The sequence below is a fragment of the Crinia signifera genome, chromosome 11 (genome assembly GCF_055691185.1).
Source record: "Crinia signifera chromosome 11, ASM5569118v1, whole genome shotgun sequence".
Lineage (NCBI taxonomy): Eukaryota > Metazoa > Chordata > Amphibia > Anura > Myobatrachidae > Crinia > Crinia signifera.
Window position 1 is genome coordinate 115,421,366 of NC_139227.1, and position 12,517 is coordinate 115,433,882.

General features: G+C 45.8%; 1 protein-coding gene across 2 annotated transcripts; it reads left to right on the forward strand.

Moving 5' to 3' along the window:
• The first annotated feature begins 731 nt into the window (after window positions 1-731).
• OLFML1 (olfactomedin like 1) lies at window positions 732-7,866 on the forward strand. Of its 2 annotated transcripts, none has more exons than XM_083165512.1 (3): window positions 732-1,182; window positions 4,765-5,053; window positions 6,487-7,866. In XM_083165512.1, exons 1-3 carry the CDS (start codon window positions 1,060-1,062, stop codon window positions 7,269-7,271), a joined length of 1,197 nt encoding a protein of 398 aa, XP_083021638.1. In that variant the 5' UTR covers window positions 732-1,059; the 3' UTR covers window positions 7,272-7,866. The 2 variants fall into 2 exon arrangements, with proteins under 2 accessions (XP_083021638.1, XP_083021639.1); XM_083165513.1 differs by lacking the exon at window positions 732-1,182 and adding an exon at window positions 3,145-3,250.
• Window positions 7,867-12,517: the final 4,651 nt, after the last annotated feature.

Sequence of the window (12,517 nt, forward strand, 5' to 3'; positions counted from 1 at the left end):
TTAGGTGGATAATTGGATTAGCCCTATGAATATTCATATTGGCATAAATCTGGCGTCCTACAATTACAGCCACTTTGCGCTCAACTCTGAATCAGCTCCTATATTTCTAATGCATTCCGGTAAAATGTGATCTTCTGCTAACAGCTGCTGAGCTCCATCTCACCCCTATTGTGTATTCATTTCCATCAAGTGTGGTATAAAAGGATGACAGTGACTAGGAGACTACAAAAGGTTGACACAGACAAAACGGTCGACGAGATTTTTTTTTCAAATGTTGGTTTAAATTTCTAAATTTCGGCACCTGAACCCTATATCAACGTTTTGCCCCCTATATAAATAACTGGTAATAAATAAATAATGTATGTAGAAACTTCATAGATAAGAGTGAGGCATTGAATGGTTTCTCCAGAATGTTTATGAGGGGGACACAGTTGCCCATCTCTGGGGTCCATCCTACTAGTCCCGAAGGTTGCGGATGATTCGCGAGTGCGAATCAATCACAACTCCGGGCGCACTGTACTGCGGGCCGAATTCGCTGTAAAGTGCTCTCACCTCCATAGGGGTGCAAGCACTTTTCAGCGAATTTGGCCCTGCGAACGGTATGAGTTAGGCTTAATTTGGGTGCCTTTTTCAGCGTTAAAACGGCACCTGAATGGCAACTCGACTAATAGGATTGACCCCTAAGAGTATTTTACTTGCAGGATATGCTTGTTCTTGTAGTTCAACAGCAGAGTCACTGGTTCCCTATGAGTGTCCTACAGCATAACGCGACATTTCGTTCAAGCATTTCTCCCGGTAACATAATACTATTTGTATGATTCCAGATGCGAGTGATCGAAATCACGTCGGAGCATATGGATTTGATCACAACGCTTGCCAATGTCTTGCAGAAAGAATTTCTATCAGTCATTGTTAGCAGTAGACGAGAAGCTGCAATAAGCGTTTGTGAATCCTGAGTCTTCTCCCTAAGAGGATCCATATGTGAGGGGCTTCTGTACTGTGCATGTAGAGGTTCCGGACTTATCAGCACCAAGACAGACTTTAGAAGGATTACAGAATATGGAGGTTTTTTATTTGCAAATCCTGTCGGCGTTTCTCCTCACAGCTCACAGGAACACTCAATGTGAAGCCCAGGAGGAAACGATGATCCGATACATCGAGAAACGTATTTTGACCCTGGAGGTATGTTACACAGTATTCACAGTGACATCACGTTCCTCTGATGCTGGGGCAGCTGTATATCTTTTGTGGTACCGTCTCATGCAGACACAATGGGGCAGATGTATTAAGCCTTAACAAGAGATAAATGCAAGGGTGATAAGGAGAAATAACCGTCCAGCCAATCACCTGCTAACTGCCATGTTACAGGCTGTGTTTGAAAAAAGTCAGTAAGGAGCTGATTGGCTGGACGTTTATCTCTCCTTATCACCATGGCATTTATCTCTTGTTAAGGCTTCATACATCTGCCTCAATGGGTGACTTGTTAACGTAGCGTAAAAGTAAAGTTTGGAGTTTTGTTTAGTACAAGACAAAACAAAATTCCCCACCGTGGCTCTGTTACATAAGAAGCTGCCTGAGGGGTTCTTAGATTTAAAAGAAGGATTCTTACATTTTTTTGGGATCCATCTGGAAACAAGGGGTTGCTAGTCTGTATAGTATAGATGGGGGCAGAGATAGATGCACATGTACTGGGATGACTATGTACTCCCCCGTAATGCTGGTCCAGGGTAAATATTCGAGTGATCCTATTGGTACTTGTGTAGTTTCACGGCGCCAGTCCCCAGTCTGAGTCCCCTTGCGGGGCTCGCTTCGCTCGCCACGCTATCTAAAATCAGATCCATGCCAACATGGATAGTGGGGGTATGAACTATCCACGTTGGCATGGAGTTAATGCTGGAAAATGGGTTCGAACTTTATTTCTCTATACTCTATATCTCTCCTAGGGGCAGATGTATTAAGCCTGGAGAAGAGATAAACTATAGATAAACTGGAGATAAAGTGAAAGGAGATAAAGCACAGCCAATAAACTGTGTTTGAAAGTGACAGTTGGGTGTTGATTGGCCGGTGCTTTATCTCCTTTCACTTTATCTCTTCTCCAAGCTTAATACATTTGCCCCCAAGTTTGATAAATACCCCCCTTTATCTGAAGGAATTCTGCATAAATGAAAGTTAAGTTCACAATGTTTATTTCTACACATAAAAATCTCAATAGAAGCCAATGTGTGGAAAATAGCTAATAATACACTGAAATATACATGTAATGTACAGCACCTCCCACGGTCCCACCCGTGGGTACAGGGCCAGTGCAGGGTTTCTCAACACATTGTAAAACTTCAGTCTGCTTTTTTGTGGGCATTAGGGGGTGATTCAGGGCTTAGGGGGTGATTCAATAGTGATCAGACAGGGATGAATTCGGCCCTGTTCCGATGGTGGCATTCGCCTGGCTAGAGGAGGAAAGGGGTCGGGCGAGGGCGGACACCAGGCCAGAGCAGGGGAACGCCCAGCATTTTATGCGCGTCCCCATGAAAATGCTGTGTGTTCCCCGCCCCCCTGTTCGGCGGACTCCGACGGAAATAAAAGTCAGTTTAAACTGGAAAGAAATCTTGTGATAGGCAGTGACAATCAAATGATTTTTTCTCTCCTTCGGCCACATGCGAGGGGATGTGTTCATGTACATCCCCTCGCATGTTACTAAGGGGATTCAGCAGGGGGGTGGACACTTGGTCAGACGGGGTAAGCCACTTGCTAAGCAGAAAATGGTACTGAATCAGGCCCTTAAAGTGGTCCTGGAGAGGTGGGGGAACCCTCTGCCGCCTACCTCTCATCCTGTCATTAGGTAACACTATAATCAGGGGCGAATTTAGGGGTCAGGCCGCCCCTAGGCACAATTTTTGGCTGCCCCCCCCCCCATATGTATATGTGCACCCGCGTATGTATATATATATATATATATATATATATATACACACACACACACACCCACACACACATACATATCATAATAAATAATAACACCAGTACTCACAGTACACACAATAATTAGCTTAAGTACACACTTGGGAGGCACATGACAATTTTTTAGCACTTACTGTTTAATAGAAGGGATACAAACAGTTAACTTGCTCCAGACACATTCCGGTCTGTGTAGAAGGCAGCAGCATGATGACAGAGGGGAGGATCCGTAACCTGAGTGCACTGACTGCAGGGAGAATAGTTCCTTGCCGCTTGCAAGGAACAGAAAGTTACACTAGTAGGTAACAGTTTGTGTGGACGGGCTCCGGAGTTTCATGCTGTCCGTGTGTGAGCAGGGCAGGCATACTGCCTGTGTTCTCTGCTTGAAAGGAGGGAGGGAGGGACGGGACTGTGGCTTGAGGCTGCCAGCGCTGCTGCCCAGAGTGGGACAGGTACAGTGGCAGCAGCAGATAGAGAGCTCCTGTCTGCACTAAGAAGCAGCGGCGAGCGGCCCCTCTGCCGCTATGTAAAAGTCAGTGTCAGTGTCAGACTGAAAAACTGAATGACAGCAGATGCCTGGCGGCTGCCGCCCTTGGCAGGTGCCGCCCCTAGGCCCGTGCCTCACGGGCCTAGTGACAAATCCGGCCCTGTCTATAATGCTTCTCTGTTAGAATCACTGTGCAGGGCCAAGGTGGAGGTGGAACTAGAACCACCTCACCATTACAGGTGGTGGAACTCAGTTCCCCCCACTTTAACCCCTCCTTATACGGTCTATACCTGTGGTCGCCAACCCGTTGCTCACAAGCTACCGGTAGCTCGCGGCAGTAAATCGGGTAGCTCGACCACCCTCCCGCCCGCCTGCGCTTCTCTCCTACCCCTCACTGTGCATCCCTGTGACTGGGCCCAACCACCAATCAGAGCTTGCGGGCCGGCAGCCAATCAGGAGCCAGCCCGCAAGCTTTGATTGGCGGACAGCCCAGTCACAAGGAAGTGAAGGGAAGAAGAGATGCGCGGTGTGCTGTGCTCTCCTTCCCTGAGAAAAGAAGCAGCGGTGGCGACTCTACAGGGGGACAGCAGACTGTCCTCTCCCCAGCAGCAGCAACAATGGTGAGTGTGCTGCTGCTGGGAAACACCTGGCACTGTGGGGGCATACTTATTGCTGGCACTGTGGCGGCATACTTATTGCTGGCACTGTGGCGGCATACTTATTGCTGGCACTGTGGCGGCATACTTGTTGCTGGCACTGTGGGGGCATACTTCTTGCTGGCACTGTGGGGGCATACTTCTTGCTGGCACTGTGGGGCAAACTTGTTGCTCTCACTGTGGGGGCATTACTGGCACTGTGGGGCATACCTGTTGCTGGCACCGTGGGGGCGTTGCTGGCACTGTGGGGGCATACCCAGCACCATGGGGTCATACCTAGTACCATGGGGATATTCCTGTTTCTGGCACTGTGGGGGCATATATGTATCTGGCACTATTGTGGGGCATATGTGTATCTGCCACAATTTGGGCATATGTATATCTGGCACTGCACTATTGGGGGCATATGTGTATCACACCCCCATTTTCATTGGACGCAGTTATGTGTGGCATAGTGTGTCAGGGGCATTACACTGTGTGGCATAATGTGTAAAGGGCATTATATGGCAGGATTTCTTTTTTTTTTTTTTAGTAGCTCTTCGGGTGGTTTATTTTGCCGCGAGTAGCCCACTGGTCAATACTCAAGTATCATTAACTATTAAATAACTATTAAATGTTGACATATAAAATCATTTCCCTCAATAGACTGTGTGTGCTGTCTTTCTCTAGGACAGACTGTACAAGTGTGAGCAAGATATACAGCAGTATGTTCTGGAATTTAAAGAGCTGTCACATAAGCTGGTGTCACGTATGGACAACCTCATCAATTATAAAATGGAAGTGAAGAGCGAGATGGAGAGCCTGTGGGAGAGGGTGGAGAGAGCCGAGTGGGACATTGACTACCTAGAGAGCACAGCTTCCTCCAGCACACAGGTGGAAGTTGATGACCACGTAGTGGAGAAGCAGCTTGTGGAACACGCAACTGAGAGAAGAAAACTTCAGCACAAACTGAGCACAGGTGGGTGGCAGCGACTGGCGCTCTCTAAAGCTGAGCCCACACAGGTGGTTACATGTGGAAAATACCCCTAAAGGGTCAAACTAAATATAGCTTCCATTACTGTAATACAGTCAGACTGACCCCAGTAGGTAACCTGAGCTGTCTGCACTAACTATTCTCACCCATTCCATTACTGTATGGCATCATGTGTATAAGGGTCGCTATTACTGTGTGGCATTATGTGTAAGAGGTGCACTATGGTGTGGCGTTGTGTGTATAAATGGCACTACTGTGTGGTACAAAGGGAATAAGTAGCAATATGGTGTGGTGTAATGTGAATAAGGAGCAATGGATCAGGGGCGGAACTAATAATGGTGCTTGGGGACACCAACCAAAATTATGCCTAGGGCATCAAATTGGCTATGTGTCCATGACACATAAGATGGAACATATCCTGATCCAAAAAATTATTTACATCTGCAAAGATCTGTCTGCTGGAGATACCCAAAACTGTGTACACTCGTTATGTTCAAGGCTGCCATTACAAATTATGGGGCCCGGTACTGACAAAATAGGCAGGGCCTTCTGGAACCCCGGCGTGCCTGGTGGGACCTCCGGTGTACTTAGCACTGGCCACACTACTCAACCTCTACATTGTTTCATGGGAAATGTGAACTTTGTTTATGTAAAAGTATACTTGATAGACTCCAGTCCCATTCCCCTTTTCTGTCTGGGCCCGGTGCTGGAGTCTTAGCAGTCTGTCTTCTGGGACTTCATCAGCCGGCCCATTTTGCATCTCGTCACACAGCTGCAAATCTATACGCAACTTACTTACCGATGAATAATTTGGCCACTTTTTGCAGTCTGTGCTTAACCTCAAGGCCGGATTTGGGTGTCAGACCGCCCCTAGGCACCACTTTTTTTGCCGCCCCCCCATTATAGGGATGGAGATAAAATGGAGAGATAGATGGGGGAGAGAGAGAGGGGGAGGAGAGATAGAGAGAGAGAGGCTCTGCCCACTCCAAAGCAGTGCGTGTATCTATTATCTTCTAAAAGGTGCAAAATAAATAAGAAGTACAATCTGATTGGTTGCTTTGAGCAACATCCCATTTCCAATATAACTGCCATCTTAGTAAATCATTTTTTTGTTTGTCATATAAATAAATGACCAAGTGGATCTTTATTATTAGTTTGCAGTATATATTATTTTCTTATCAGCTTCTTTATTTATTTCTTTATAACACATTAGCTTTATATAGAAGCTGCTGGTGGCTTATAATGTACTTCCTTTTTTTCCTACTGTTTAAATACCCAATTGATAATCCATCGAATGCTTAAGGACCAATTAAACAAAAACAATAGATAAAACATAACTGATGTTTAACGAAACTGCGCATATGTAAAAACTAAGAAAATAAATTCAATTGTTTCAGTTTAACTTTTTTGTTCCCCAGGTTGTACAACAATGATGGCAAACATCAAATCTCAGAAAACGGTCAAAAAGGCCGGTGGTGGAGTCGGTGCTTGGCTCAAGAATGTCGGCCGTGGTTCAGACACCATCTATTTCTTTACAGGTCCTAGTAGCAACGTTCTTCTACAATTTGCCAGCATAGAGGATTTCAGCAGCCGGGACTATCTGCAAAACGCCGAGAAAATCACGTTGCCGTTCTCCTGGCAGGGAACCGGTCTCCTCGTGTACGACAACGAGATATTTTTCCATAGGAACAGAACTATCAATGAAATAGTGAAATATAATATCCATAGTAATATGACGCAGCTCATGCATTTAGATGGTGCTGGTGGTTTACCACCATACCAACTCTCCCCATACACCAAAATTGATCTTGCCATGGACGAACAAGGCCTCTGGGCCATTCACACAGATTCCGATAGAAACGGGGACCTCGTTCTTACCAAGATAGACCTCAACAAAATGGAAGTCGATCATACATGGAACACAACCTGCAGCAGCAACAATGCAGAGGCGGCCTTTGTCATCTGCGGGACTCTGTATGTCATGTACAATAGTCCAAGTGGTGGCCGATCCCATATAGACTGTATTTATGACACCTCCGATGTCATTGACGGTCATGAGATACCCAGTTTGTACTTTACCAAGCGATACAGCAGCCATTCCTCTGTGCACTATAATCCAAGAGACCAAAACCTTTATGCTTGGGACGACGGCTTTCAAGTTATCTATCAATTTGAAACTAAGAAGAAACTTGAAAACTTCTAATGACACATTTAGAGACAGTTCCGTCCTGAATCAGATGGATCTCTGTATGCGCCAATCTCTTATTGGCACCTTTATAAGTATATGGAGAGGGATGTCCGTCCGTTAGATGTGGGATCAGTTTTGCCCCGTGGCTCGTCCGGATTTAATGGATATCAGGAGTGGAGTTGGATGGCACTCGGAGTCAGAAAGAAATACATGTAGTCCAGGTACAGTAGTGGTCAACTAAGTGCATTGTTTCTGACTTCGAGGGCCATGCAACTCCACTCCTGATCGCCTATATAAATAGAGTTTTTTTTCTTATGTTTAGTGGAATGTATATACTATAGACCAGTGGTAGCCAACCCTAGCCCTCGAGAGCTACCAACAGTTCACATTTTCCAGAAAACCTAGCTGCTGCACAGCTGCACTCATTAATCACTGACACATTTTAAAAGATCCACAGATGGAGCTAATTAGCTCACTTGTGATTCTGTGAGGAGACCTGCAAAACATGCACTGTTGGTAGCTCTCGAGGACTAGGGTTGGCTACCCCAGATATAGACTATTATGCCAAAAGTACATTATCTTTTGTATATGTGCATCTAATAAAATGAAAGTCATCGGTCATGGAAAATTACTGCAATAGTCCAAAATCACCGTCTTTAGTAAGTTTATAACGAAAAAACATTCACATAACTACAGGTTAATAGTTTAAAGCTTTGCACTTGGGTTCGTACATTGGGCCTAAATCAGCATGGGTCACAAAACGAGAGATTATTGAAACAACTGCACATGTGCAGCATTCACATCGTGCATGCGTGGGACACAATAATAAAGAAAATCTGTACGCGTAGATGTCGAAGAGTTTAGGGGCGGAAACGTGATGTTTTCTGGGTGTGTTTGTGAAAACGCATGTGTACCCAGGTGGTTTCTGGGTAGGTCTCTGACATCAGCCATGACCACTTCCAGGCTGATTGTGGAGCGGATTAGTGAAAAAACCCTGGACTGGCGCAGATGAAAAAAAGTTGTTAGAGGGTTTAGTTGTAGCAAATGGATCGGTGAAAATGTTATTTGCGATGCATTCACAATTATGCAGGGGGCAGCATTTCTGCGAATTCTCTGGTTAGCAATCCTTGCTGAATGAGGCCCAGTATATGCACTTCCCGCAAACAACCTCTTGGTGGCAGTATTCCCAATGATTTCTTTTTCACTTCACATACCTCCTAACCATCCCGTTTGTCCCACGTCCCGCGCGGGGGTAAAAACCAGACTGATTATGCCCTTTAAATTATTCGCTCTTTTTTCAAAAATGGGCAGACTCACCGGATCATGCCAATGCCCGTAGGGCTTTACATTTGCCCAAAGAATGGGTTAAACATATTCCCAGCAAAAGTGATCTCTAATGCTGGACATAAACTGTCAGGCAGACATTTTCTCTAACAGCCTGAAACCATCAGATAGTGTGGTCCATAGAGAAAAAAAAAGGGGGGTTCCAGTTGCCCAGAAAATCTCCTATTACCAAGAAGGTCCGGAGGCTCTCAAATCTGGGATCTCCCAGGCTCCAGGAAAAGCAGGCAAGCTTCCTGGAGTCCCCTCTGATCACCCACTCCAGGAGTGAAGTGGGATCCTAAATGGCTTGATGACATGGATCCGGTCATCATTGCCGTTCCCGCTGCTTTAACAATCCAGTAAAAGCATCCTTTTATAGCAGGGACTTAGCCACAATGACAAAATAGTAGCGGGACACAAATATGATATATATATATATATATATACAGCCACAGAGATGAGGACACTCACCGGTCTTTCTTCCAAAGAAATTTTATTCCATATCACCACATCAGATAAAGTGCAAAGTGCATGACAGTGGGCCTAGGGCCAACGTTTCGGTCTGCCAATCAGACCTTTGTCAAGGCCCCCACTATCTCCTCCTAAAGTGCATAACCCACAAGACATCATGTGTGCCTTATATCCCCCCCACAGGCAGCAGCACACTCCCCCATAGCATGTACAAAAACCTGGATCAGCCCTGGAACATATGCTCAATATAAAGCTATTACCTTAGTATTTCTCCATATTTTACAGGTAACTGGCGCCAAACTTCTCGCCTGCCACGCAGGTAAATAGGAAGCGCCGCACACCTGGGCAGGTATCCACACATTATCCACAACATCAGCGCATAGCGCTGTACCCGGAAGTGCGTCATCAGCGCATCACTTCCCATGTGTGGAGCGCACAGTCAGGAAGTGTGCGCTCCATCCACGTCTCTGTGCAATAGCGTAGTGTCACTTCCTGCGCATGGAACGCACAGCTAGGAAGCTTGCGTTCCATTGCGCTCCCAACGGGACATTATAGGATCAATGTCAACCAAATTAATCAGCAAAAAACGGAAGCTGCCTAATCTAACTAGCGCTGCCCTACACAAGTAGTCAGCAATAGTATTACAGCGAGGGTACCAACTGCGTACCATTACTGCCTGGGGGGACCATACAAAACACACACAATATACTGCCACCTAGTGGTAGATGTAAAATACAAAAATAATAATGCAAAATATAACAAAAAATTGCCTAATACACAAAAAAAAAAATATATACATTGTACATGAAAAAGACAAAAGTGCCAAGGACACTGTCACTAAGGTTGCTCAGACCATCCAGAAATTACCAGAACCACTTCACAAGAAAACAGACAGAGAATTATTCTCGTTGAGGCCCCTAGGGGCCACCGTGTCGAGCCTATGGATCCATTTCACCTCCTTCCTGAGTAGGATCAACCCCCGGTCTCCACCTCTTAACAACGGGGGGACCCAATCAATGATCATATAACTTAATGAAGAAATCTGATGTTTGTACTTCAGGAAGTGCGCCGCCACCGGTTTATCAGTGAACTGGTGGGCATACGCCAAACGAATTGACGACCGGTGCTGATTCATGCGCTCGCGAAATGTTCGTATCGTTTTCCCCACGTAGAGGAGGCCGCAGGGGCAGCGCAGAAAATAGACCACATGGTCCATAGTGCATGTCAAATGATGCTGGAGAGCGATCTTTTGGCCCGTATGGGGATGGTGAAAGGATGAACCACTGATGAGTCCATGGCACGTAATGCAACTTGTGCAACGGAAGCAACCTTTTCTGGTCAGCAGCCATCTCTTATCCGTCGACGGGCTTGGAGTGACATCAGGCCGCAATAATAGATCTTTCAAATTTTGCCCGCGACGTGCCGCAATCAACGGGGGTGCTTCAGTAATTCCTTTAAACACCTGATCAGTGCCCAAAATACGCCAGTTGTTTTTAATGGATCTCTCCATGGTTTTCAGCCTAGTGTCGCATTTCATCACCACTGTCATGCGTTTGGAGTTGCACTTTTTCTTCAGGTTGGGTGAAGTATGAATCTCTCTTGCCCTTCTAAGGCTATTCTGTATATCTCTTTCAAGATATCCTCGTACCCGAAATCTCTCACAACATTCCTTTATTTGTTGTTCAGCTGCCTCTGGTTCAGAGTTGTTTCTATACACCCGCAGCAGTTGCGAGATGGGCAGTTTTGATTTTAACCTGTCAGGGTGATGGTTTGATGACCACAGAAGTGTGTTCCGATCTGTCGGTTTACGGAAAAGTGTGTACTCCAGATGAGTCCCTCTCCTCAGTACAGTCACATCCAGGAAGTTCATACTGTCCCGGTCAGCAACTGCTGTAAACCGGATGGGACTGTCCAGTTCATTTAATTGCTGCACCATGCAGTGGAAGGACTCAATAGTACCTCTCCAAATTAAAAACAGATCATCGATGAATCTTTTAAAATAAAGGATGTTTGCACCGTGTCTACCCAGAATATGCACCGTCTCGTAGGCCGCCATATAAAGGTTGGCGAACCCCGGCACTAAATTAGACCCCATGGCGGTTCCTGATATCTGCATATAGTAACCGCCATGGTACAGAAAATGATTCTTAGTCAGAACCAATTCGATCAATTGACATAGGAACTCCACAGGAGGTCCCTCATACGGTCCTATAGTCAAGGCCTCAGGTACAGCTTGTATTCCACCTTCATGTGGAATCACCGTGTACAGTGACGAAACATCCATAGACGCTAAAATGCAATCCTCAGGAAGGTCACACAAGTCACTGAGGCCCTCCAGGAAGTGGCTGGTATCTTTAATATAACTGTTGCCTGCCTGCACACATGGCTGCAGGAAATGGTCTACAAACTGGGCCAATGGTTGTAATAATGAGCCACATGCAGAAATTATAGGCCTCCCTGGAGGAGCCTCAAGCGACTTATGCACCTTAGGCAAAGTGTAGAAGATCGGACATCTAGGGTGTTCCACCTGTAGCAACTTGAACACAGTATCATCAATCCAACCCATGTTACGGGCATACGACAAGATCACATCAATCTGTTTTTTGATCATACTCATGGGGTTAGATGATATCGGGCGGTAGGTATCAGTGTCTCCCAACTGCCTTCTGACCTCACGGTCATAGTCAGAGAAGTTCTGCAATACCACCGCCCCCCCTTTGTCCGCACTCCTAATAACCAAGGATTTATTACCCTTCAGGTCTCTCAGAGCATTGCGTTCTTCTCTCGTCAAGTTGTCAAATGTTCTACAATCCTGTGGATGTTTCCCCTTGACTTCACTATCCACCACTTTCAAAAAAGTTTTTAGGCTGGGATTCACAGAAGGTGGGTCAAAGGTACTAGGTTTTGACATAAAAATAGGTGCAGAGGACCCCTGATCAGCTTTATTGGAAAAAAATTCTTTTAAGCGCAACTTGCGCCCCATTTTGTAATGATTAATGGACCAGTCAAAGTTGTCAAATTTACACGTGGGAATGAAACTTAAACCCTTCATTAGTAAGGACTCCTCAGGCGCTGTTAATATATGATCTGATAAGTTGAATATCAATTTCTCCTGTTCTTGCCCCATCTGCCGCCTCTTGTATCTCCCCCTCCGCGGGTGTAACCTCCTGCTCCTTGATCTTTTACCTTTCTTGGTCTGGGTTCTCTCCCTAAAAAAGTGGAGGACGATGTATGATCTATTGGGGGTCGGTTAGCAGAGGCGTCAGAGTCTGGGGATGAATCTGACCCACGGGGGCCCTGGTAGCCTGTTCTAAAATGGGGTCTAAATCTACGGCGATTGTCAAAAGACTCCCCACTCAACCACCGATAGACTGAATGTTTCTGATAGTCTATCTCAACGGTATCCCACTTCTTTCTCTTAAATGCTAGTCGATCAGCTCGATACTTATCTATCTGTTCCTGAAGTT

What these genes read in the sequence shown, in the direction of transcription:
- OLFML1 (XM_083165512.1), top strand. Translation starts at nt 1,060, where the DNA reads ATGGAGGTTTTTTATTTGCAAATCCTGTCGGCGTTTCTCCTCACAGCT. An exon ending in AACGTATTTTGACCCTGGAG is followed by an intron (nt 1,183 to 4,764) that starts GTATGTTACACA and finishes GTCTTTCTCTAG; the next exon opens with GACAGACTGTACAAGTGTGA. An exon ending in TCAGCACAAACTGAGCACAG is followed by an intron (nt 5,054 to 6,486) that starts GTGGGTGGCAGC and finishes TTTGTTCCCCAG; the next exon opens with GTTGTACAACAATGATGGCA.